This window comes from Lonchura striata, chromosome 6 (genome assembly GCF_050655825.1).
Source record: "Lonchura striata isolate lonStrDom1 chromosome 6, ASM5065582v1, whole genome shotgun sequence".
In the NCBI taxonomy this organism is placed as follows: Eukaryota; Metazoa; Chordata; class Aves; order Passeriformes; family Estrildidae; genus Lonchura; species Lonchura striata.
Window position 1 is genome coordinate 2,569,344 of NC_140708.1, and position 27,614 is coordinate 2,596,957.

At 47.6% G+C, this 27,614-nt stretch overlaps 1 protein-coding gene across 2 annotated transcripts in view; it reads right to left on the reverse strand.

Moving 5' to 3' along the window:
* LOC110469887 (hexokinase-1) overlaps positions 1 to 27,614 on the reverse strand; it is a 43,267-nt gene that overhangs the window by 9,656 nt on the left and 5,997 nt on the right. Inside the window, exons 1-12 of one of the 2 annotated variants that reach the window (XM_021529078.4) lie at positions 26,729 to 26,842; positions 20,291 to 20,453; positions 15,490 to 15,638; positions 10,685 to 10,804; positions 7,951 to 8,046; positions 6,115 to 6,214; positions 5,841 to 6,024; positions 5,483 to 5,638; positions 3,690 to 3,923; positions 1,619 to 1,923; positions 956 to 1,104; positions 736 to 855 (exon numbers count right to left, since the gene is read on the reverse strand). In XM_021529078.4, coding sequence (XP_021384753.1) covers positions 736 to 855; positions 956 to 1,104; positions 1,619 to 1,923; positions 3,690 to 3,923; positions 5,483 to 5,638; positions 5,841 to 6,024; positions 6,115 to 6,214; positions 7,951 to 8,046; positions 10,685 to 10,804; positions 15,490 to 15,638; positions 20,291 to 20,453; positions 26,729 to 26,791 — 1,839 coding nt within the window. In that variant the 5' untranslated portion in view covers positions 26,792 to 26,842. Of the gene's footprint in view, positions 1 to 735; positions 856 to 955; positions 1,105 to 1,618; positions 1,924 to 3,689; positions 3,924 to 5,482; positions 5,639 to 5,840; positions 6,025 to 6,114; positions 6,215 to 7,950; positions 8,047 to 10,684; positions 10,805 to 15,489; positions 15,639 to 20,290; positions 20,454 to 26,728; positions 26,843 to 27,614 lie in introns of those variants that run through there. The other variant, XM_085583809.1, reaches the window with a different exon arrangement.

Consider the following 27,614-nt stretch of genomic DNA (forward strand, 5'->3'; position numbering starts at 1 on the left):
ACAAGAGTTTCTGTGAAAAGGAATACCTCCTCAGTACGTCGAATTTGTATCTAAAACAACTAATTGTGATTGGGCTCTAAATTTCCCGAGCAATGCAACAAACTAAAAAAAAAAAAAAAAAGGTGACAGGAACAACAAACCCAAAAACCCCAAAAAAGTGTTATAGAAAATATGCCTTTTTTAAAAGAAACCCCAGCTAAGTACACATGAAACTATTAACAGCTGCAGAGGTTGGTGTAAGTATGTGGCAGTGAAGAAATTAAACATATAAGTGCAAATAACACAAGCCCATTTGTCAGGGGTGTGCTGCAGGCCACACTGTCACCCTGAGGGTGACACAGCCCACAGATTCTGGTGCAACCACTCCATCCAGTGAGACAAGATCACCTGGGAATAGGCACTGGCAGCAGGGATGGACTTTTGCTTACTGCTTGCAAAACCAGGGAAGTGTCACAGACCAGCAGGTTTACACAGTTGGAAAAAACATAATGACTTATAAAAGGGATATGATCACCACGGAAAATTTAAATGCTCTTATCTGTCACAGCCAAGGGCAGCATTTGCATTATTACCCTTAAAGGAACTAATTATAGGAGCAGCTGTCCGGTCAGGGTCAGCACATGAACCTTCCCCTTGTGTGACCTTCCTGTAAGCGTCATGTGGGTGACATGAAGGCAGAGAAACCAGGTCTGGCATAAGCACAGAAGCAGATTCAAAAGATACTAAGGAACTTACAGCATCCAGACTTGTCTGCTTGCAAGGGAAGGAAAAGGTGAAGCCAAGAGGAAGACGTGCTCCTTTTATCCCCATATAATCCAGGAAGTCAGAAATGCAGGTAACAATGTGATCAAACAGCTTTGAAAAGAAAAGTCATAATATTTGAAATTGTACATGTTATGTGCCCTTAAGGAGTTATTTAAAAAGCAGCAGTGCAGCCAAAGAGAAACACAAATACCTCTTCTCCTGTTCCCTGCATCACCTCTATGGGAATGGCATAGATCTTGTTGTGCATCTCAACTGTTCTCCTTTTACCGCTGCGGATTTTCACTAGCAAAACTCTAAAGTTTGTCCCTCCAAGGTCAAGTGCCAGAAAGTCTCCATTCTCTGTAAAAGAATATGTGTGTATACTTGAAGAACCCTAAGTAAAATCTGAAGAAATGCTTCTCTCAAAGTATTTTGATAGAAGATCTCCTAAAAACTCAGTTGGGAAGATCTTCATCAAAGGAGGACTTCAGATACTGCTCTGATTGTTTTGTTTTCCTTTAAATCAACAAGGGAAAAAGGACCCACACAACTGCTCCCTGAGAGAGAGTTGAAATTTGGCCAGCCACCCCGAAATGCAAAGTACTCAAGTAACGTGAGCAGGCTTCCCTTCCTATGGCTTTGGGTTTATGATGCCAGCTGTGGTTTTCCCCCCTCAATCTGTGACTTTGCTTGCACCCTGGGGCAAGGACACAGGATCAGGCTGCCAGCAACCAGCACGGGCCAGCACTGAGATCTCCTCAGGTTCCTCTTTGGTTGCACCAGATCTGCTCAGCCTCAAACCCCGCACTGGGAGCCCGTTTGGGCACCCTGTAAGCGAGCCAGCGTCCCCACCGCGGCAAGGGCACAGCTCTACCTGTCCCATCCGGCGTGCTGCGGACGAAGGTGGGCAGCATTTTCACTTTGGCAGTGTCGTGAGTCTTCTTCTTCAGCCCCGCTTCCATCTCCGCCCTCATCCTCTTCTTCACCTGCAGCAGCTGCTCGTGGGTGAGCTTGAACTCGGCCAGGGTCTCGTCGATGAGGCGGTGCTGCTCCGACAGCCGGTAGGCCACGGCCGTCACCATGGCCGCTCCCTTCCCGCTGCCGCTCTCCGACAGCAGGAACCGCACCTCCGAGTCGGGCACCAGGCGCCGCGTGGTCTTGTGCAGGCGCCGGGCGTACCTGCGGGGAGGGGAGGCTGCAAGCCCGGCCTCTGCACTGCCCAGTCCAAAATCTGCACTGCATCCCCACAAAACCTGCACTGCCCTTCCCCAAAATCTACACTGCCAACACCAACCCAATGCAAGGGGACTGGGCAAATTCACCACGCTCAAACTAACTACAGCTTGCCAAGGAGGAAAACTCCCAGGGAAGAGCAGTTCTTCTTCCTCCTGAATTTCTAATTTCTTCCTCCCTCCTTCCTCCCTAATTTCTAAGCAAAGTCAGCAAAAAGCAGGGGAGAGCATCAGTCTCATCGCCTGATCCTGGATGGGAGAAACTCCCTGGCTGCAATGCTGCTCTGATTCCCTCTCCTGGGATCTCTCCTGAACTCGCTGGTTTAGATGGTGTGGGAAATAGTTAAAAAACCAAAATTGCCCACGTTTATTATCTTAACAATTCCCAGACCTCGCTCAGTCTGGAAAATCTAATCAGAACAGTATTCTTGGACACTTTTTAGTTCTATGGGTTTCTTTAACTGAAGAAAATATTTTTTCAACAAATAATGGGAAACTGAAAATGAAACATTAAGCATACTTCTCCTTTCAGAAGATCCCCTATAAACATAATTTTCTGATTTCTACATAAATCTATACAGCTGTTTCACTATTAATGTAACTTTCAAGATGGGGAAAACAAGACAAAGCCAGTTTTTTAAAGGCCACAGAAATTTAAGCACTGTTTTTGTCCACCCTGGTTTCCAAGTGTATCTTTAGAAAAGACTGGCAAAAATAGGGTTAGGAATGGGCATTGAACTGGAAATGGAGGTGAAGGTGAATTAATGCAGGTGTCCTCACAGCCAATCGATGGGCACAAATATTATGTTGTACAAAGAAAGTCTCCTCCCAAAATGTCTCTTGGTGACTACTCAGACCACCGTAGATTTTCCTGATATTGCAGTATCCAGTTACTCAGGGTTTTGGTTCTTTTCTTCACTTAAAGGACATCTCTCCTCTCCCCCAAGCTCCCCAGCTCAGACCTAAACCCCCGTGCCCATGGTTCATCATCTCACAGCCTGCCTGGGTGATGTGCTGCATTGTGGGAATCCAGAGCTTCCCTATGGCTGTCCTGGAAGGTCTGGGATCCTGGCAGGGGGTCAGGAACCCCCCTGGACAGAGCCCCCAGAGACACTGTGATCTCTGTCCATGGAAAAGAGTTTTCAATCTTACAGGATGAATTACCAGCTCTGAGTGTTTGATATAAGTAATAATTAAGTGTGGCATGGGTGCAAAAGTAAAATTTTAGGATTCTAGATTAGGGGTTCAAAGGGGACAAAATGGAGGAAATTGGGTGTGTCTTGTCCTTTTTCTCCTTCTTCATGCCCTCCATGTTTCACTGTAGTGTTGACATTTTTCTGCTGGTTTAGGCTGGGGACACACTGTTCAACGTAGATGACAGATATTGGCACATTATTGTAAATATAACACACATAGTTTTTGGTATATAATGTTTGTAACATCCCACTGAGGGCAGAGCCCCACACACTGCCCTGCAGGACAGACCTGCAGCAGGGCAGCAGAACATGTTAGAGATAAACAGAATAAACAACCTTGAAACCAGCACAGACCAATTATGACTTCTTCTTTGGCTGCGGGGCTGAAAGACAGAGACTTTCTACAATCTTGGAATCATCAATATCTCAGATTCCAACACTGCATGACGCGCTCGCCCCTTTGCAAGCCAGAGCCTGTGGCAGGCGACGCGCGAGCGGCAGCGGCCGAGGCACTCACTGTGGGTGCATCTTGTAGAGGGAGCCGTCCACGCCCACGGTGGTGCGGAGGCGCCCCACGCCCTTGTTGTCCCGCAGCTGGTTGAGGATGGCGCCCAGGGTGGAGGCCACCAGGTTGGCGGAGCGGAAGGACACGATGGTGCAGACGTGCTGGACAGCGATGCAGTCCTCGTGGGACGGCTCCACCCCCAGCCGGGTCAGGATTTCTTTGGCTTTGTTCAAACCCTCTTTGCTCCTGCAAAGCAAAAGGGACTCCTCAGTGGGCATGTATTGGACTGCAGGACTGAGGCACAGCCAAACGTGGGTGTCCCTGCCTGCCTGGGGTTTGAGGAAGAAAGAAAGAACATTTCTTACAGATCTGGACATGCATTCATTCACAGATGGAAAAGCTTTCCATTAAAGCCCGGTGCAAACATGCCACCTACAAACAATGCAATTCTAGGTACTACAGCAGCCGCACTGTGGGGAGGATTTGGAGGAACTAAAACGTTTTTTTCATTTCAGTGATGCTTTAAAAACTACAAATGGCTTCTCTTAAAATTGAAGTAGCAGCCCCACAATTCAGTACAGGCCTGAGCCCACACCTAATCCCACACTCATTCCCTCGCATGTGTTGATAAATTAAGCCCAGGGCGAAAAACAAAACCCTGAGCAGAGGTTGCCTAAGCATTTCATCCTAACGGGTCTCTTTTCATGCTTTTACAACCCCACTGAATCTCTGCCTCTTGCATTGTTTTCTTCCTCATTAGCATCCAGCATGAGAACAAATCTTCTGGCAAAACTTCTTCTCCTTGTCCAGCTCAGTCATTTCCCAGACAAAAATACAACAGGTATATATTGTGCCATCCCTAACTGCTCTCCATACATCTTTTTAAGGACTCTTGCATCTTGCTAGCATCAGCTAGAAATTTGAAGCTGCACAGGCATGTGCCCCCTACTTATAACCAGCATCTCTTCAGGAAGTAAGGTGGGATTTCAGGGTAAATTTTTCCTCTTAATAACTGAATTTCTCAATAATTGCATTTTTCTCACTGCTGTTCAACCCTACCTTGGTCCACGACACAGACCTCTATGGTTAAGACAAATGAACACACACATTTAATGGAAAGCTGTTCAGATAACATGGTCTGCAGGGACAGGAGTAAACTCTGGTAAGAGGAACAAGCATTATAGAAGTTACTGGCTGCTCCCTTGGCGTCATACTCACCATTTCAAAAAGAAAATCCAGCCCAATGACTATGGTACAAACTATCCCAGTGATGTGAATTTTAAAAACACGGGGGGGAAGAGCCTGTGAGTACTGACCAAAGGGGTGATGACACTCTAAGAAGCCAACTGGCACATAGCTCAGAGGTCACTGTGCAGCACCCGGCACTGCCTACGAGACTGAATGCCCTGCCTTGTCGCACTTGTTTCCCTTCTGCCCAGCAATCCCAGGGATACAGCAAGGAGCAACACAAGCATTTGCTAGGAGGCACTAAGCCAACTCACTCCCATGTTTAGCTGCAGGGCAGCAACTCTGTGAGCAGTGGGAGAGGTACTACGGCTCATACCCTGAAAGCTGCATGGACTGGCAGACTTCATAGCTCCTCCCAACACAGCAGAAGGGAGAAATCTTGGTGTGGAGGGCACAGACTGTCTGCTGGGGGTCCCCACATGCCAGCTCTGTGCAGACAGTAGAGAATGGCAGATACCCCCAAAGCATCACACTCGCCCACAAAGCAAAAAGAGCAGGAAAATTAACATTCAGAGTCACTGTGAAGCTCAAGGAGTGAAAAGGGATAGATTACTCACTTTTCAATGGCAGAAACATGCTTTGTCTCAAACTTCCCTTTGGTGAGAAGCTCAGGGGTGATTCTCCCCTCAAAGAGCAGCCCCTCCTTGGCCATCTTCACCAGGATGAGCCTTACCAGCTCCCCCATGTACAGCCCACTGACCATCTTCTCAAACCTGCAGGAGAGGACAGCAGTCACCCACGAATCCTCGAGCAACACCGGTTAGCAGAGCCCAGCTGTGCCACCATAAAGCCTAGCCCAGCCAGACGTTCAACTCACTACAGGCAAAGCTTTACTGAACTGCAGAATTCCTCATGCAGTTGGGAACTGGGGCACAGGACAGAAAACAAGAGAACAAAAGTCCACAAGTCACTCACAGCTGCTTCCCAGGATTAAGGGATCCACGGTCGATCTCTCGGTCGAACTCCGTCCTGATGTCTTCCAGCGAGCCGTCGTCTCCGAAGGCCCCCCACTCCGTGTTAATGCACATCCTGCCCTCGTCCCCCTCCACCAGGTCGATGTGCCTCATCTCCTCCATGTAGCAGGCGTTGGTGCCCGTGCCTGGGAGGAAAGGAGAGCGGGAGGTGCTGAGCAGGCGGGGCAGGCAGAGGCAGAGCAGCCCGCGCGCGCCGCAGCTGCAGGGAGCGTTACCGATGATCAAGCCGACTTCGCAGCGCTGGTCGTCAAAGCCACAGGTCATCATGGTGCCCACGGTGTCGTTCACCACAGCCATGATGTCTGCATCGTAGTCCTGGGGAGCAACAAGTCATTACTTGAGGGATTTTGGAAGGAGTTTTGAATGAGTTGGAGGCAGCACTTTGGAGTTGGTTCTGATCATGTGGTTTATTTTTTTATCTTCTACACAGGCAGGAGGGGTGAGTTCGGCTCACACCTTTGCTGCATGGCTCAGAAGGTCACAAGACCTTTTAAGGATTTATTGACTAATAAAACACTGCTAACAAGGATATTTATGTTTCAGACCCAATCCTTAAATATTTCATCTTATGGACTCCTGTAACAGTGTAAGCTTTTCTAGCCAGTCATATTATGGCACACATAACTACAGTACTGCATTCTAAACTTCTTGTTTACCCTTGCAACTACTTTTATTTTTATATCTTAAATTCTAAAATTTCCTCCACTTATCATGTTTCTGCTTCAAACTATAAATCCACATTCTCACTTCTAGCACCTTAGTTTGGAAGCCTTTTCCGAGGTCTCAGATCAAATCCTGTGTTTAATTCTAAACTTTGGCTGATAGGCTCAAATTCATGAGAATTCCCTACATTTCGAATTCCAACAGCTTGGGCCACAGGGTTCCTCTGGAAAACGCTGCTCCTGTTCCTCGCCAGTTTGCTTTCAGCAAAGAGTCTCACAGGGAACAGGAGACAAATAATCTGTCTGAATGCCACAGCTCATCTTTTAAAATATTCCCTGTTCTGTCTGCCAGTTCCCCATCCCACGTATCCAAGAAGGCAGTGAGAGCAGAATAATGCAAGCAATAAAACAGCACTAGGAGCACTCTAGAGAGCACAGGCCTGTTCTCATATAAGCACACAGGCAGGAAAGGAAAGGCCCATACACAAGGCAGAGGGAACTTTGCACTGAAACCTCATGGAATGATTTGAAGCAGCTGCTTGAGGCATCAATCTAGAAAATATTTCTTATACGTTTACTTAACCATCAATGTGTTTTTGTTCAAGTGAAGATTTTAATACAAAAAGAATGTAATTAAATAAATTACATGCAGCCATTCCTTTCTAAGTTCTTCAGTGTGTGATTCTGCCAAGTCTAATGATAGTAACTGACTACAGTAACGTTGTTTGGTGAGGGCAAAATTCAGATTTGCTTGAGTCCACAACTGCCCAAAGAAAGCAAATACTTCACAGTTTCCAATGAATTTTTTTGGACGCTGAGTAATCAACATATGACCTGGCTGCAAGCATTATGCAAACCCAAATTCATTCCCTCTCACGCTCAGTGCCTTTTTGTTTAAATCAGCAACCTGGTCATCTTCACTCTCCATGAAGTCAACACTGAGAAACTGCAGGAAGCAACAGCTTGCTGAGCCTGAAATCCCCTTCTCTTCTGCTCAGCTCCTCCCTTGCTCCCACACACAGCAGGTGCACAACTGAGCTGAGTCCAGTCCATGAGAAACAAGTTTCTCAGGAATGGGACGTGTTGATATCACTGAAAAGCCACAGCACTGCCACACAGCACTTCTCCAGTTTTTGAAGAGTGATAAAATCACTAAAGGTTGCCAGCAGAAAGCCACGACACAGCAACTCAGCTCTGCGCTGTGAGGAAAATCACAGCTTCCGCACAGCAACTCTGACACCGCTTCATTTTTCCAGCAAACCCACACATTTTCATGCCAGGAAGCAGAGCTCCACCACCACTCAGAGCACCTGCTCAAGTGAGTGACGTGACGAGTGGTCCCTGACAAAGCTGAGATACAGCTAAAAGAGAAAAAGAAGTGCAATTTACCCCACGTTTCTTGATGGCTTTGTTAAGCAGCCTCACGACATCTGCTCCCTCCACTCCGCTCGCTTTGAAGCGCTTTGTCCAGGTTATCAGAAAACCCTGATAAAACAAGACACCAACATTCAACAGGATGAAACCATAAGACACACACTGATTTTTTTTTCCCTTAAGAAACAAGATTTTATATCTCAAATGAGTCTTCAGGTCTCTTTTCTCACATGACCTCTAACAACCCAACCTGAGACAACTGGTGGTCTTAGAGCCTAATTACAGTGAGAATAAAGATGGAAAATTCTTTTCCCCTTGCTTGCTAGAAAATGGTGTGTCTGCATTTTGTATTTCCAACCTACTCTTCTCCCTGCTACTCCTCGACAGTTTTTCTTGGAAAACCATTTAATCCTTTTGGGCCATGGAAATAAGACTGCTTTCAGAAAAAGCTGACTGTACAGGACTGACTAAAGAGCAGGGATATGATGTTGCCATGTCCAGGATTCAGCTGCAGTAGAGATCAGGCTGCTGCACATTTACTGCCTGGAGTCCCATCTGTCTGGGCTTAACTGTGGGATCGTGTTTATGGGTCAAGGCAAACAAAAACACTGAAGATGTAGCAATTCATGTCCCTACTTTACAGCACAGATCAAGAAGGAAATCCTGGTATTGAATTCCTTGTCTGCAAACCATCATGAACAGCCTCCAAATACCCCAAAGTAATAACTACACTGATTTTTCGTTATTTACATAGTGCCTGGCTGAATCAGAGCATTCAATGAACAGGTAAATAATAATAAAAGAAAGAAGAGAGTATTGACAGTAATCAACTGACAGAAAGACAACTCAAACCAGCTCAGCTTTCCATACCCACTGCAATGTTCAAATCTGTCACAACAGGAGTCCAAGAAGCTAAAAACCAGAAAAGCTGAAGCCTGTAGGCACAAGCAGCCATTGCCCAGGTGTATGTTTGCCCATATCTCAGCTTAAAAATCAATTTTCCCTCCAAACTGAGACAGCTACAGGGAACAGAGGGTCAGGGCAGCTCTTTCCAAACCAGGAGACACTCTCCTACCCCTCAACTAGAAACTCAGTTTGTGTAAGTTTTGCCAATGGTGCTGCCCTTGTAAGCACCATTTAGAATCCCAGCAAAACCCCGTGCTGCTGTGCAGGGAAACTGTGGGCAAAGCCCACTCTGCTGGCACAGCTTTCATAGGCAAAAAGGTCACCTTTTTTCACAAAACTTTTATAAGAAACTGGTCAAACCACACTGGCAAAGAGCAGCTCCTCTCAGCATGACTGGCCACTGTGCTGGAAGGAATTTTTCCTTCACCAGCAAAGCCTTGGCAGTAGAAAGGAGCTCTTGGAATGCAGCAGGGCTGAGTGGGGCCCAACCATGCAGTGCCCATCTCATCACCCTTGGAGCATACAGGGACCACCTTGCCTCCTTCTGCTCACCAATCACAAGAAAACAGCACCCAAGCAGGCATAGCCTCACAGAAGCTGCAATCTGAGAATAAACCTGGCCCACAGAATCCAGAAAAAACATATTTTTCAGACACTCAAAACATCAGCAAAACTGTCAATAATTTTTTTTGTTGTTGGCTTCCCTCTCCAAGAGACACCCTCCCTTGTCTCATTACTATCCCACTCCACTCTGCCACTGCTCAGGTGTCCCCATGGCACCCCACGTGCTGCCTGCCCCTGCCCCACACAAGCACAACTCCATCCCAGCTGGCTGGAGCAAACCAACCCACAAACAAGCACCACTCATCATGCAGCTAAACAAACCTTCCCAAGGGCACCTCAACTTCACAACCACATCCCCAGCACAGCTCTGCTGTGGTCAGGAGCCTGAGCCTCACCATGCAGCACAGCCAGATGGGAGAGCTACCCCGAGATCAACTCATCTCTTCTGATCTGATGCAGGTAAAGGCAGCTCTCTGCTCTGAACTGCTTTCAGGCCCTGAGTTAGTCAGCACCCTTGGGTTTAGCTCTCAGCACTGCCCAAGAAGTATGAAATGTAATGAAAATCATGTCTCACCTGGCCCCCTTCAGCACCAGCATCTGAGGGGCTGTTGCACCAGGCTAACCTAGAGGCCTGGAAGCTGGAAAAGCAGGTCATGCTTTAACAAGGCAACCTCTGTGTGTTTTGTGTAGATTTAGCTTTCCTGCATTCCTTTGCTACACCATTGCCGTGGCAATGCTGTACCAGGAGGCTGCTGAGTCACTGGTGGCACAAGGAGCAAAAGCAGGAAACCACCACAGCATCCTTGTCCCAGGAATCTCACCAGTCACTCACAGGGCTGGTTATCCCCATCCCCTGCACAGCAGGCTGGCTCCAGTGATCTGTCCCAGCAGTGCTGGGGACCAGGATTGCTGCCCGACCCGGAGCCGTGTGCACTTGTGAGAGGCAGCAGAACCCAGCAAGTCCTGCTGGGCTGGGCACACCAACCACACGCCGAGGAGAGGGGAAAAAGGCTGCACAGGAGGCAGGGAAAACCACTGCCAAGTTTACAGGGTAAGCCATAACACTGAGGAGGAGCTCAGCACAAAACATCAGCTGTTTCCTCCTCTTTTGTTACCCAGCACTTTCAGGCAGAAACATAAACACAAACACAGTGTGACAGCGAAATATAATCCAAATTTATCCCCAAAATGAGACCTGTCTGGGATACTGCTTTCATGGCAGTGTTTTAATAACATGGCAGCTCTTCTGTGTACTAAGAAAACTGTGAAGTCTTCTTACCTCATCTAGCTTGGATTGTCGACAGGGGAAGGAAAACGTAAACCCGACTGGTAGTTTCTTGTCTTTGATTTGTTGTTTCTCCATAAAGTCTCCCAGGCATTCAGCAACATGATCAAAAAGCTGTAAGAAAAATATAAAACCACCATGATTAGAGATACAGCTTCAGGGATAAAATGTTTCAAACTCCATAAGAAAACTGATCTGAGTGAGGGGAAAGGGGAAGATAGCTCTTCAGATTTTAAAATATATATAAATGGCATAGCTATGAAAATACTCTCAAGCAGGATATAGTAACACCTTAATAACTAATACATTATGAAATGTACTGTCCTTTTACACACCTAATTCTGCAGGCATCTTTTACACCCATATAAAAACACTTCCTGAAACAAGAGGCTCATGGCTCTCAAGCCTGCTGTAACCCTTCCACTTAACATTTGATGAGAACAAAAATGCTCTTTTAAACTTTCTATAAGAGGAAGGTACCAGTCAAAAGAACATTTGGGATCCAGTCCCACAGGCGATTGAGCACTTTTACAGTGATGTAGAGAAGACTACATCTGCTTCACTCAAGCATTGCTGAGAGCAGAGAACCCAGCACTTTGCAGGAGCCACCCAAAAGAACATCATCTCAAATCTATTCCTAAAGCACACAACAAACAAACAAAAATGAAACCCAAGGGATTCATCTAAATATTTTCCATGTTATCTAAAACAACCAAAAATGGGGATATTTTCTGCATTTTTTAAAGGTTGAACTAGGCAGGCAGCCTGCACCAGGCTTGTGGGTACCAAATCGCACCTAGATGCCTTGATGGCACCTGTGGCCATGGCACTACATGTCCCTGTCAGCCAGGACAGGAACCAGGGAGGCACAAAGGCCTGTCACACTGAGCCATTTGAAAAGCCCCTCAGGTAGACTGCAACGCTCACAGCTGAAATCAAGCCTGAGCAATTGAAGCAACAAAAACACAGGTTTGTATTTACCAGCACCAGAAAGCCAGACATGCCTTCAACTGACCCATACCACAGATGGATGGCAAGCTATTAACAAGTCACCGCCTGCCCCAGGATATAATTGTACCTTACATTTTAACTCCCTTAAAAAAACAAACAAACAAAAAAAACCCCAAAGAAAATAAAACAAATCCTATCTACAGCATTGGTGGGATCTGCCTAGAAGACTGGGGATAACTGGGAGGGAGTACAAAAAGACATCTGTTGGTTCCAATTAGCCCACACAGCTTTATTAAGAACAATTGAGAGCCTTGGAGAGACAGGAATGTACTACAGACAGACTGCAGCAATTGCTAAGGATGAATAGGAATATTTTGTCCTTCAAAGCAGGTCAAGAAGCAGTGTGAGTAATGTTACAATTAAACTGAACACCTTAAACTCATGCCTTAAATGAGGTCAGATTTGATTAAGGAAAAGTACAGTGGTTTCCCAGGGAGAATGTTGCCATTCATTGCCTTGCACAAATCAAATACTTTTTTTGAGCCCACACAGAGAAACAATATGGGAATGCAACGCACACTGATGCGCTTCTAGAAGACAGTTTTCAGCTGTCCAGATGAGGGACACAGGAATCATGAAAATAACTACAGTTACGTAATAAAATATGACAACTTCTCCAGGAGGAACACAAAAACAGCAGGAGTGGGTGTTTTGATTATGCTTTCCATTTGAAAGTATCTTGCTGAATATTCAATCCTACTAAACTTTCAACTGCTTCCAGGATTACAAACAAAAACCAGGGGCCAACATCAAACCTCTCAGGAGTTCAGAGAGCAGGAAGCAGAAATGTTGACTGTGTATGTTGTTACAAAAACCCCTCTCATGCAACAAACTACAAATGCATGGAGAAAAGACAGGATCTGCTTTGTAAGTCTAAATGCAAAGAATTCCTGGGCATTCCCAATAGACTCCACAAAGTCCATGCACCTGCTGTTTGCCCATGCAGACCTGGCAGGACCTGCCAAAGCCCACCTATGTGAGTTAGCAGTACACTGGGAGGGCAGGCAAATGCATTATTAGCCATAATGTGGACACTACAGGAGCTGTGTGTAGTCAGTGATGCACAGTCTGGCCGTGCTACTGTTGTTCACAAACCACAGAGGGATGGCCTGGCTCAAAAGCAGAAAAAAGACAGGCATTTATTTGTTTTGCTACCACTGATGCTCGTAAATTTTTCCTAAGGAAACTCAAGGCAGCATCTGTGTGTGCCCATGCCCGTATTAACATCCAAACCTTACCAGTGCCAAATGACTCTGACTGGATAGTAGAGGCAACATTACAAAGATCCAGTAAAATTTCATTAAAGTGGGGAAGGTGCAGTAATGAAAAATCATAATCTTCTTTTACTCATAGATTTGCAGTAGTGAACAATGTGAGCCAAATATTTTATCATATGTCAAAAAGATGAACAGGGAGAACGCCACAGCCAAGAGGAAAGGACCAGTCTGATTTAGAGACCTGAGGCAATACAGCCTGAGACCCTGAGCAACAGATCAGGCTTAATTCCCCTGACCAAGAAGCTGCCTGCTCAAGCTGGGCTCCAAGAGGTCTCCACAATGATGCACTTAGCTGGCAGACAGGAGACTTGGACAAGCAACTGGAGATCCAAGCTCAGGCCCCAGCCCCTCAATGGGGATGATTTAAGGAGCAAGGAAACCACAGTTTCAGATCCAGAGAACAGCCACGAATCCCTAAGTTATCTACAGTGCTGGCAGAGCACAAAAAGCAACACCAAAATCAAGTCTCAGGCACATTTCTGTTCACTGAGCTGACACAGGAGACAAGATTTTTACAAATTTTAGACCTGCTATTACCCTGCTGAAGTCAATCAGAGTTTTGCCCTTGACTTTGATAGGGAACTGTCTCTGGTAAAATTGTGAACCCATGCCTGACAGATGGACAAAAATGGAAGTTTGAATGCCATGAAGTAGAAAATATCGAAACCAACCACGTTAGGAGATGTGAAGCCATAAATCACAATCTTTCAATAAGCTGATAATGCACTAAGCTTTAGGAGTGTAACTCAGCAAAGTTAATGACACAGCTTGCTGGAAATCATTAGGAGTCTACCCGACACAGGCACTTCAGTCCAAGTATTCCACAAATCTGGCTTGGACATTTCAGAAAACCTCAAGTATAGACATCAGTCATAAGCACCAAATCACCAGCTGCCTGTCTGCCTCCTGGGCATCCCCCATGCTTCTCTCTGAAGGCACACAGCAAGCTTGGATCACTGTGTCATGGAACAACTTCAAATCCAAGTGCTATTCTGATAATGCTTCCAAGTTCTGCTCTTACTTTCTTGGTACTTCAACACTGTGCCCATGGGGTCAGTGGAAGCCTTGCTTGCCTTTCTTTCAGCTTAAAAGCCATGACAAAGCCTATCAGCCTGAGCTCCACACTGCTGCTTCCCAAGAGCCAAATGGCCTTTGGATATTGAAAAATTAAAACACAGATATGGCAAGGACGTGGAAAGAAAGCAGATGTCTCTCTTCCCAGCTTCCCCTTACCACCCTTATCATGTCTCCATCTAGAATCCCCTAAAGCCAGGTTGCCTTGCCTCCCCAGAACAGATACTGGGGTGTGCAGACAGCCTGCTGCCTGTCAGCCTTCAGCTCCTGACACCCTTCCACAGACAAGCAACCCCTGCTGCCAGCCTGCCTCCGAGCAGCCCACCCCATGTCCCTGCCTCTGCCACAGGCAGCTCAGCTCAGCTCAGCTCCCCTCCAAAACCATCCTGTGGGAAAGCCTCTGCATGACCTTTTGGCTCAAAAACAAAGCAACAAGGCTAGGAAAAGTCCTTACAAGAAGGTTATTTTACTGCTGTGGTTCAGATACCACAGCAATGCTTTTATCAGTTCTACTGACAAGCCATCAGTGCCATCTTACACTCACTGATGCATAAGAATGAAAAGCACATATTACATACAGACAATAAAGGTATTAAGGTGACTACAGAAATTATATGTAAGGTAGAAGTGCTGTTCCCACAATTTTTCTTTTTCTCCTCTTTTGCTTATTCTTCTGAAACAAGCTTTACATTTCCTGCAGGTCTCACACTCTTGAACAGCACCTCATTCTAATAAAAAGTGTAAAAATCTTGCTGTTTCCAACAATGAAAATTACTTGTTTTGCCTTATGCTGACACGGAGACAAATATGCCAGTGTAATCCACTTCCTGATCAAAAAAAAAAAAAAATACTTTCAAAGAACTAAATTTGAAATCCAAGGGAATGGATACAAATATTTTCTACTCTTGGAACAGAGAAGACTAAAAAAAAACCCTTTCAATTACTCAACAAAACTTAAGTGAAGCTGTGCCAAAACATTCTATCAGCTTCCCGTAATTTTTTTCAATGAACTTGTACTTTTCATGAATGCTGAGTTGCTCAGACTGCCAGCACAGAGATGTGTCTGTCATGGGGATTTCTACCCCTCATCTAACACTACAATTGCAGGGCTGGTCATATTCATTGCTTACAAAGACTAAGTTGTTTTCCCGCTCTCCGTTTGTACTAATGGAAAGTAAGTTCACTATAAAAGCCAGAATTTTTATTTCGAAGCCATATTTTCCCTATCTTGTCCAGAAGTCTCCCACATGATGACAGCAGGTTTGCAGCACCCATGCATGCTCTGTTACACTCCTTATTCATTTTCAGTATTGACACTGAGGTGCAGTCTGCATGCCGTAGGTACAACTGTTACAATGCTAAGGTCATTCTTGTGAGGGTTTTCTAAAATCTAAGCAGCTAATCTTCAGAGAGATGTACCAAGAAAGAGGTGCTTACCCGTGTTCCACTCCCATGCATGATGTCCTCTGGGGTATTATAAATTTCACTTTCCATCTGCACCGTCTGCTTTTTTTCATGCGATACCTTTACCCGAAGAATTCGGAAGTAAGAGCCACCAAGATCCAGTGCAATGAAATCTCCTTTCTCTATGTGGAAAACAAGGCACAAGTGATTAAAAATTATCTACAATGATGGGAAACATCAAGCTTGGTAAAGTGCAGCACTGAAGCAAATGTCCAGTCCCTACAGCAAGGAAGTGCCAGCTGCAGGGCATCCACGTGAACCTGATTCCATTGATCTGATTCCCTGCAATTTAACAGGAAGTTGGTGCAATGGCAGTGCCAACCACCATTGATACACAGGCAACTGCAATGAAGGTTTACCCAAAAAGAATTCAAAACAGTGGGCAGTCTGTATCCATATCTCACGATGAAGCTGGAAGAGCAAAGATCTCGGGAGAAAGCCAAGAGATGTTGAAAACAGAGGCAGTAAAATGAAGGGATGCCACTGACAAGCAGCCTTTTGCTGTAAATAAACCTGTGTCATTTTAGCAAATAACAGTGGATGGTGGCTGCTCTGAAAATCAACAAATTACACACAAATGTAATGAAATGAGGAACCACCCCCCATCTTGTGTCCAGAAAGGCTGAGATTCACTGCAAACAGATAAGAGAAGTCAGAGAAAGGACAGCTTAAATAAAACAGCCCTGTACTGCTGCAGGAGTTACTCAGAAGTTGTAATGTCTTGCACAGAGCTCTTAATATCTGCCCAGGTGGAAAGAGTTGGGGTACCTCCATCTCTTCCTATGCTGGAGAGAGCTGAAGCCAATCCAGCCTGCAGAGACTCCAGGCACATGGCCTGGCTATCTGAGGAATGACACCTGTGGCATCCCTGGAGCAAGGCAAACATATCTATCTGACCTGCTCATGCTATCTCATGCCCTACCAAAGAGGGAGCAAAGACAGCAATTGCCAAAATCTGCAAAAGGATAGCATTTAGGGAAGCAGTGTGCACAACTTTCTCACACAGGAGCGTGTGCCCAGGCTGCAAATAATCACCAGGGCTCTTTGCAAGGATTTGTGTCTGTGCACAACATCCTGGGCTCACCGAGGCTGCTCAGGGGGCAGCAGAGCAAAGCCACCCAGTGTCTTCTCATCCTGCTTCCTCATCAGCTGTGACTTTCAGAAGGCCATTCCTAACATCACCATTTTTCCACTTTTGCCTAAACTCAAAGTACAAAAACCTCTAGCAGCTGGGAAGATTGTTGTGACGTGTTACCTCAAACACACTTGGCTCCAGAGCCTACTGCCCCCAGAGTGCCACAAAAATTCCAGGTATGCAATTTATCCATGAGGATTTCCAGAGCCATACTTGCCTCTAAGATTACTCTGTCCAGTCTCATATCAAAACTACTAAAATCTGACCTAGTGAGCTGCTCCTCCTCATCACCCCATGCACCTCTGGTAGCCTCACCCAGTCAGCAAAGCTGATGAGCTGCACAAGGTGTCCCTCAGGACAGGATCTTTAACAGAAACAGACCAAGAGAGGCAAAACACACTGCAAATGTCCCTTTGGTTTTCCAAGGTTGCAGTGTAATACAGAAACAAAACAGTGTCATGTGAGAAACCACAAAGAACAATAAACTCCATACAGAAAAACATAGCAAAATTACAGTGGGAGCCCACAACTTCTAATACACCTCCTAATTTTACTGCACTGCAGTGCAACTTGTCCTTCTTGCTGCTCAAGACATGGGCAAACCGAGTTTGCCATAAGACAGATCTTGCAGTGCTTCCCTACCTGTTTCTGTGTGGCTTTAAACACTGCTTTGCACCAGTACAAATGTCATTTAAAACATGAGCATACACAAACTGGATATGCAGTTCCCTTTATTTGGCTCAGGATAAAAAAATCATAACCCACTTCACTGCAGCAAGTCTGGAAGTCAAACACTGACCACAAGTTTCTCATTAAGCCAAATACCCAAATAAGCTTTATCTTATGGGCATCATCTGCTGAGTGCAAGCCATTACCTCCAAGAACTAATGGGAAAATCAACACTGGACCAGATGGCCCTTTTTCAAGCCTAAGTGCATACCTCAAACAAACACTACACTTCTGAAATACCTTCCTTGTAAATAAATTAACAGGTTAGGGTGTTTGATTTCCAGCATCATCAAGCTCATCGCAAGGTAAAAAATTATTAAGAATTATCCTTCAGCCTTTAAAAGATCTCTGAACTGTAGTGTAAAGCATTCCACATGCAACTAGTTTTCTTTTAGTGTACTTGAGGAATTAAACCCAAATAGCAGCATCTGTGCTTTGTAACACCAAGGTTCAATCAAACCTGCTGTGAATTTATTTGGACTTTGAAAGCATTTTGAATTAGCTTGAACCACCATTCTGGGCACTAGGGACAGAAAAACCTCATGGCTTTTGTAAATTAAACAACTCTGAATGAAGGGAGGGAAAAAACTGCTAACATCAACACCTCCAGAGTCTCTAGAATTATTGCTCACAAACTCCTTGTTGAAAAAGAACACAAGCACAGATCTGAAACTAAACAACAGTATTTTTCTGAATAGTCAGCTCCCATAATAATAACTGGACTCAGAGGAAAGAGCTTACAAGGCAGTAATTAGAGACAGGCCAGAGAAAAGGGCAGGCTTTCAGCCTCTGGCTTTTACAGAGGGACAGCTGAAGGCAGAAATTGCCATCTCTGGGCACATCAACACAGCCACATCTGTGAGGGCCCCCGAGAACCTTTTGGAGGAAGAGGGAAGGGGCTCTGCACCTGTCCTGGCTGCATCTGTGCCGTGGCTGCGCCAGAAGTGACAGGCACACACGGGTGAGTCAGGGAAAGAAATGCCACAACACCCCCTCACAGCAAACATTGCTCATACCTGGGTTCAGAACGTGCCCTTTCAGGGAGAGAATGGAATGGCTCTGTGGGCTTTTCTAGCATCTATCCAAAGGGGTTCTAACCACCTACACACACAGATCACCACTGAGATCTACAGAACTTGTCCGGGGTGAAGCTCTGCCTTGCTCTAACGCGTGTTGCAAAGCACTGCCAGCAGTGTGCCCAGCCTGGAGAGGCTGGCAGGAGCCAGGCGGGCACAGGAGCAGGAACTGAGCACCCTGCACACAACACACGAGGTTCTTTTTCAAGGAGGTGTGTAATCTGAAATGAATGCCTTGACACACAGACACGCCTACGCACAACCAGGGCTGCTCACTGCTCTGGCTCCTCCTTGGTCCCAGCAGTGCTCAGCAACCTCTCACACTTCTCCTGGCCATGTGCACATCCCCTTTTTCCTGAGTCAACTCTAAGCCTTCCCAGACTGTACGATGGAGTAATTTTCAAAATTATTTGACTTGCTGCAAGCAGCTCAGATTTGATACCGTGCAGTGCCTGACAAAGCAGGGAACTGGGGACTAGTCACTACTCAAATGAACTCAAAACAAACATCAATGAAAAAACAGGGGGGTTGGAGCCAGTAAAAATGCTGGGATTTCACACAAAAGCCCTCAAGTCACCTCATGTGCAAACCCTTAGTGCAACCTCTGCCTGTGACCCAGCTGTGTGTGGCAGCTTCTGCCTTTCTCAATAGGCTGCAAATTTCAACACAACATTTCAACATAACAGCCAGCAACGATAAATTAAGGGAAACACAGGATTCAAATACATTCTCCCTTTGATTTTCTTCAGACAGCAAATCACATCTCAACTCAAAGCTTGAGATGGCAGAAATCAACAGCAAAGCAAAGCTACCAAAGAATTCCACCTGCCAGACAGCAATGCCAATTTACACAAAGTACCTGGCCTCATGCTCTTTCACCAATAAATTCTTGATTTAAACTAAAAAAAAAAAAAAAAAAACCCTCAAAATAGGTAATAACTCTGTTATGCAGTCCATGCAATTTCTGCACACAGGTAGGCACCAAACTAGTTAATTTGTGGTAGGTACCACACTAGTTAACCAGTTCATGCTACATGAGAGGGAAACTGTGTTACTACTAAATAATAAACACTATTATATAATGTTTATAAATACATTTAGATACTCTGCATATGGTATTTTTTTACAAATACATAGTATTTTTAAAGTAACAAGTAACAGAGGCAATCTTGGCCTCAATTACCAACATAAAATCTTTTTGGTGTCCAATAGTAATTTGTGCCACTTTTGTCTGGTACAGTAGGCAGGGAAAAAACGAGTCCTGCATATAAATGGAAAAAGCTCAGCACACCAGAGCAGCAGCTTGGGAGCCACGTGCTGCATCCTCCTTGAGTTCTGTGAGTTTTCCACCAAGACAGTCTGAAAGAGGAAGCTACAAAATGCAAAATGAATGCCAGGAAACTCAGATTCAGCCTGTAATGGTTCACACTTCCACTGGGGAAAAAGGAGACGAGATGTTAAAGGAAACAGTACATTACTAAAAGGCACTGTATTTAGGACTCCAGGTCACACAAGTGTGAACTGCATGAATCAAAAATCATTCTATGTGAAGTATTGACTGCTGGCAGACAGGTCTCAGAGTAAATGTACCGAGTGATAGTGAACCAACTGCTAGGAATGGCCCTTCCACTGGCATTAAAATGGCTTTGATAAAGGAATCACAAATCTTCCAGCATCTGTGGGAACAGACCTGCACACAGAGGGGAGGCTGTCTTCAAAATGTCTGGGCTTGCCAGGAAGTAAATCCCTCTTGCTCTTGGTAGGACATTGTGCATTTCCAACAGGCCTCCAAAAAGCACACCCTCCTTACTACAGAAAACACTCAGCTGCTTACCTGAACCGTCAGGAATGGACCTCACAAAGGTGGGAAGCATCTTCACTGTGGCCGTTGGGTTGAAATCCCTGGAGAGGCCGTTCTTCATCTCCCTCCTGAAGCGAGCCATGACATCCAGCAGTGTTTCGTCCGAGAGCCGCATGGCGTAGAGGTACTTGTCAATCTGGGGAACACATAGCACCCCAGGTGAAGAGCTGGGCTCTCTTTCATTGCAAGAAGAAGTGTACAGCCCCAGCATGGGCCCTGGGCTCTGGCCAAGCTGACAACACAGCCACACACTCCATGCCTCATCTTCTGTCTCAAAATCATGGAGAACGTACAAGTCCAAGGCCTCCTGAGGTGAGCTCCATCCTACCGTCTTCCCACAGCACAACGCAGTCCCACATCACCTCCTCACTTCCACACAAAACCATCTGCCCACAGCCTCAAACCACCACCTCCAGCCCTTGCCCCACTTCTCAGCTCTCCCGACTGTCCACGAGCTAAACATCTGGAGCTAAAAATCCCTCTTTTGGCACCTTGTCCCAGAAGGGGAGATGTGGGTGTCAGGAGTGCTTTGTGTTTAAAGCCTTACATTGGGAAGGACTTGCCACAGTAGTTTTGGGGCTACACCACAGGCTGAAAAATTATTTTTGTGCAGTAGACCACTATCCCTGTCCCACTGCAAAGCTATCATGACCAGAGGGTCTGGAAAGACAGAACTTAACTGAGAGTTAGATGTGAGTAGACGGCACCTTCCTTCTCAAGACAAAATATCAAACTAAAAGTGGTTAAATTCTCCCTTGTAGCTTCCAATGGCAAGAGCTTGCTCTACCTCCTTGGTAAAAGGAGGCAGTTCTAGTTTTCCAACAATATTGTTTTCTATAATAATACAACCACCTTCACTGTCAGGAAGACTGAGAGATGCTTTGATGCCTGAAAAATACAATGTGGCCTTGAGGGGTTCTTGCCAGACACACCTCCCACCCCTTCTACCTCAGCTGCCAGTCTATTCTTGCCTCGTTTCTTTACCTGCCTTGGAAGTTTGGTTCCACAAACGGCTCAGATCAAAGCCACACCTTTGGGATCACTTTTGCTTGCAGCTTAGCAAGACAAAAAATAAAGCCCTGCCCATGTTTTCTGTCCTCAGCAGAACTGGAAAAGCCACCTCATTTTAAACCCCAGGCCAGCTCTGTGCCAAGGCTCCCTGTGTCTCCTGGGCTGCTCTGGAAGCCTTAAGAGCAGCTCATCTCCAAGTTGGCATTTATGTCTTACAAGACCAAGGCCACAAAAAACCACTTTATGTGAAACATACGCACAAACGTGCTCTATATACCAATGACTTTGAGACAGGAAGCGATGAATAATGCCCTTCACAAAGGAAATGCAACCAAAATCTCATTAAACCCTAAACTGACCATAAAACCAGCACCAATCTAATTGCTCATACAGCAAGCACTCCTGCCCACCCTACTCAAGGTCTCCCCAAAGACAGTATCTGCTTGAGTCAGACACCCTCCTGCCATGACCCAGCACTTATTCACACAGACAGGCGGAAGGCATGGGTTAGTGCTGCTGGGCACAGGATCCAGCCCAATCCCCAGCCACAGGGCTGGGGGCCAGGCAAGCCTGGACCACAGGGGACACAGCCAGAGGCTGCACAAGCTGTGAACTTTCCAATGTCGTTGCTTGCAGAGGAACAATGACATGATTGATAACACCACGATGAAATGAGACCGTGCATTTTCCCCATGAAGCGGTGACGTGACGGTGCAGGCATACAGCCGAAGGGCAGAAGAGCTGAGCTCAGGTTCTCTGCAACAGAGGCCAAATGCAAGACTCCCGGGCAGCATCCCCACATCCCTGCTGGGTCCTGTGCCAGCCTCATGGGCCGACAGCCCCTTCACAGCAACAACCACAGCCAGTCGCTGGCATCATTTCACTCCAAGAATGAAATCCTGGATGGGATGTGCCTTCTCTGCAGCCCCAAACGCTGTGGGGATGGATGCAGAGGCTGGAGTCTGGTTAGCAAGAAGGTCTCTCCTTCACGGCAAACCCTGCCATGGTTTTTTTTAGCAGTGTGCAAAGCCATGATGTCAGAGCATGAGCATACTCCCTCTAAAAGGAGGGGGGGAACCAAGCTCTTTTTCAGGCTGAGCTTTCAGCAGCCCACGCTGCCGCTCAGAGGGACGATCCCCCAGATCTCCCAGTGAAAGCTACAGTAAACAGCACTCACAGTCAGACCTCACCGTGCAGCTCATACACCCCTCTACAAAGCCCCAGTGCTGCATCCTCCTCCCAAAAGCAGGGCGGAGGGATTCCCGCTCACCGAAAGCCCTGTTGTGAGCGCAGGTTGTGGCGTTTGCACAGTCAGGACTGACGAGCCCATTCTCCCCACCTCTGCCCCTGTGCTGCCCTCAGCAGCGAGGCAAAACGGGAGGGAGGGCTTTTTCTGCTGCCAGAGAGGCCAATGAGCGCTGCCAGCGCCCTTACATAATTGGGCTGGACGCTCCTGCACGCAGGGAGCATCACTTTCCATGGCACCCAGGCCATCCATCCCCACCGCCGAGGTCCCCGGGGCGGGGACACCGAGCCTCCGCTTGAAAAACATCACTCCTACGTATTACAGCTTCCAAAACCAAGAAAATATAAAAAAAAATTTAAAAAAAAAAGGCAGTTTTTTTTTTTCCTCCCTGGCGGGAAGAGAGTTAGTCATTCCAGCAGTGTGGCAGCAAGGGAATAAGTGCAGCCCTCCAAGGGAAAACTCCCAGCAAATAGCCATAAATAACTTGAGGCGGGGGGAGCTGGAGGCTGGATTATGGGATGGAGGTTTAATAACGCCCTGCTCTGCCGGCAATAAAAGCCGATCACAAAGCAGATCTCAGCCGTGTGCACGGGGAAGCTGCGGAAAGGCTGCCCAGGACAGACAAGAGCAGACCCACGGCCCAAAACAAACTAGAGACAGAATCTGTGAGCAATTTTTTAAAAATACTATGTCATCGTCTGAACCACATTCATGTATTTTTCCCCGTCACATAGGAAAAATGCAGTTTGTACTTGGGGAAAAGAAGTTTCTGAAAACCCAGCCACTGCAGCGGTTGCGAATAATTATAAATTAAATAGGCAGCACTAAAGGTTCAAACCTAAGGGCCATTCCTTAAACACATACCTTCATCCCCAGAACACTGACAGCAGTCAGTGGTATCCAAGAAGAGAGCACTCACAGAACAATTTCAGAAATCATTAGCACCTACTTTACTGACACACACTTCATGCCAAAACCCTTCACCATGAAAACATTTTTCTGCAGAGCTAATCATACTCCCTTCAGCATGAGGAAGATTCATCAGGAGTCAAAGCAGGTTAAAACAAGTAGTTTAGACAATTTTGAAATTGTTTGTGCTAACTTATGATTTATCAGATCGGTTCCTAAAAAGCCTTTATAGGGGTGGGTCACCAATACAGGGCTCTTCTGGATACTAGTTGTTAAATTTTATATTCCATTCCATCATAAGTTTTTTTCAAGCTTAAACATCTACATGTCTCTCCTGGATCACAAAATCTCTTTATTGATTCGGGTAAGACAACAAAAATATATTGTTCCCCTGGCAGACAGAAACCAGGCAACACCTAGAGGCTCCCTTTGCCAGGGCCAGCTATGGCAGGTACAAACCTGTTGGGAACAAAAGGCAGTTTTACAAAGTTCTGGGGCCAGGGACACAGCTGCCAGGCACACTCCATGACTCCTTATCCCTCAGGATAGGAGTCAGCTCTTGAGAGAAATCGGGGCCACAGCTGAGTTTGGGCCAAGTCCCCTGTCTGAGCGAGGATGCTGAGCTCCTGCTGCTGTCCCCGGAATGTCACAAACATTCAGGGAACAGATGTCTGCAAAAACATCTGGTCGATTTAAGCTGCTTGGACCACATGTATTCACACAGTACAGGGCACCACACACTGCCAGCTTGCTGCTGCACACTAAGGTGACAGGGATGTGCCAATACAAGTGGTTTCATTGGAAAATTGTCCCTTGCAGGGGCCACAGCGTTCACGCCATGAACAACCCCTTCCTTCAACTCTACACCTCCACCCTGCCAGGACTCATCTAGAAAAACATTCCAAAAATGACAAATTTTTAAAAAGCCACACTGAAACTTAAGGGGGTACACACAAACCAAGCAGAACCAGCACAGAAGCATTGGTTCTTAGGTCAGGTTATCCTGTTCAGGGCCTGAAACCACCAGCCCCATCCATGCCCCTCCACAGACTTCCCACGGTGGAAAGGCAGCTGCAAAGCATTACAGAGATGGGAATTAAAAAAAAAAAAAAAGAAAAGAAGGAAAAGAAGGTCACAAGAGAAGAAGAACGTTCAGCTTTGGCTCGTTGGTACTCTTAACCCATTCCCAGCCCTCCTGTGACCCACAGCAGCATCCTGAAGGTGACCTGCCAGCGGTGCCAGCACACACTGAGCCGATGGCTGTGACGGACCAGCGAGGCAGAGGAGCAGCTCCGGCAGCCAGGAGCCCCACGGGGCAGCACGGAGAGCAGGGACACCGCCTTGGGTGGCAGCCCTCGGCCACAGGCACGTACCAGCAGAAAGTGCTGCTCCCCCGGAAGCGGCGAGGAGAGGGAGGGACTGAAATGAAGCCGAGCAGGCACGTATCCCTAGGAGCGGCACACTGATGGAGCACAAAGCGGGATACTGATGGAGCACAAACCTCACCAGCAGCACGCTGAGATGGAGCAAGAGCGCTTCTGCCCCACGGGGAAGTGGGGAATGGAGCCCACCAGCTCCCAGCAGCTGCTTGGGCAGCAGAGCCTCTGGCTGCCACAGACATCCTCCCTACAGGACAGCCACGACTGAGGAGGCTCAATATCCGTCGCAAAAGGACACAAACAGGAAAAGATGTCTTACATCCTCTAAAAACAGTAGCCTGCTTTTTTGGCTTTTCAAATGGGTTTTATTTTTTTTTTTCTTCCCTTTTCCAGACAAAACCAGCTTGATCCATAAGAATGCTTTACAGCTCCCTGGCCGAATGGTTTCCCATGCTGCCAGACAATAGCTGCCCCATGGTGCCAAACCATCCTGCAATAAATAACCCCCAGAGCACAGCAGAGTTTCCCTGTGCCTGCATCTCCTCCTGTTCCTCCCCACAACCTTTCTGCCGCCCCTGGGCCACCACACACACTCGTGCTTATCTCGGCCTTCTAAATATAACACACACAGCGAGACAGAAGGCCCTAGCCAGGCATGCACGCCTGGCACCAGCAGCAGCACTGACAAATCCTGCGGGAAAAGGAGCACAGTGGGCCTGGCAACAGGAGAGCCATGGACGTGGGGCCAGGAGGTGCAGGCTGAGCACAGCCTTGGCTCCTGGCGAGAGCCGCTGGGCAGAAAAGCCAAAGAGCCAAAGCTCAGAAGGAGACGTGGAAACCATGGGAAGCTGTGTCGGGGTTTCTCCGAGGGAGGAGTGGGCATGGCTGAGCGTGCCTCCAGTGGGTCAGGCTGGGTCACCCACACACTGGAGCTGAGCTCTGCCCAGGCACAGCCAGAGGCCCAAAGGGATGAGGTGCTCTCCTCCTGCTGGGGACGTTCTCAAGCCCCAAGAACACTAAAAATCAGTACTACTACAAATGCTGGCACTGAGGCTTTCCTGAAGTATTTTGGGATGCCTTCATCCCGAAATATTTTAGGGATGCCTTCAGCCACACGCCCAGGTGGGTCACAGGGCACCACCTGAGGAGGTGGCAGAGGGGAAGCCTTTCTTTCCTGACGCCAGCCCGACTCACCGACATTGACAATTATTTTCCCAATTCGCGTCCCCACATCCTAGCCCCAGGCCCCCCACTCCCTACAGCTCTGCAATATGCTCAGCCAGGACCCAACTGCCATGTTTTTATTTATCCTTGTGGCAGTGCTCGATCCCAGGGCTGTGCCAACCACACAGCAGCAACCACCTAATGCTGGAGGAAAAGAAGCCTATAGAAATGCTTCTTTTTAAGCACAACTGACAACCATTTCCTGTAAATTCCGATCTTGCAGCGGCACAAAATTCAAAAACTACCTGCTCCTCGCCTGCTGGAGTGGGGATGCTTCCAGGCATCCTTGGAAAGAAGGGGAGCTCCCCTTTCCCCCCTTTCCGGGGATGCTGGTGCCTACGAAAACCACGAAAAGCCATCACCCCCACCCTTCATCGCCAAAGCCCCCCAGGTCCTGCTTGACCGGCCGCTGTGCATCCATCACCCACACCCTACTCCCATCCCCACCGGCGATGCTCTGGAGGGTTTAAACCCGGGGTTACCCCTCCTTTCTCCCGCAGCTGGGTGGCTCTGGGGACAAAGCAACGAAACCAACGGGCGGAGAAAAAAAAAATTAAAATATTTTTTAAAACCATTAAAAAAAAAAAAAAATCAAGCGGCGTGGGCGGGGGGCGGCCCTCGGCCGGGGGATGTCCGTCTGACCTTTTTGACCTGGTCCTCCTTCAGCTCCGTGAAGTAGTAGGCCAGGAGCTGGGCGGCGATCATCCTGCCGGCTGCAGCGGCGGCTCCGCACGCAGCGATGCGGGGCCCGGGGATGGCCGCGCCGAGCCCGGCCCCGCCCGGCGCCGCCCCCGGCCCCGCCCGGCGCCGCCCCTTCCTCCCCTCCTCCTCCTCCTCCTCCTCCTCCTCCTCCTCCTCCTCCTGCTGCTCCGGCCCGGCCCCGCCCGGTGCTGGGCCCGGCCTGCCGGAGCGGGGCAGCGCCCGCTGTCACCACAGCAGCCATGGGGACGGGCTGCTGAGGGCATCCCCGAGGGGAAGAAAATATAAAACAGGAAAAAAGAAACAAAAACCCCTTCTTGGTGACTAAGGCCAGTGGAATCCTGGCGTGTGCCCGGGATAGTGTGGGCAGCAGGACCAGAAAAGTGATTCTGTCTCCTGCGCTCAGCACTGGTGGGGCTGCAGTGCTGTGTCCAGTCCTGGTCGCCTGGATTCAGGAGGGAGCTGGAGCGTGTCCAGAGAAAGGCAGTGGAGCTGGGGAAGGCTCTGAAGCACAGATGTGATGAGCGGCTGGGGAAGCTGGGGCGTTGAGCCTGGAGAGGAGGGGGCTCGGGGCGGCCTGCTCACGCTCCTGGCTCCTGGCCTGTGGGGATCAGGCCACAGGACCAGGGGACAGAGCTTTGAGCTGTGCCAGGACACGTTTAGGTTGGGCATTAGGAGGAACTGCTTTACATTGGAATGGGCAATGGGCTGCCCAGGGAGGTGGTGGAGTCGCATTCCCTGGAGAGGTCTAAGGAAAGATGGGGCATGACACCTCACGCTGTGGTTCATTGACACGGTGGTGTCAGGGCTAGGTGCCCTCAGGCACATG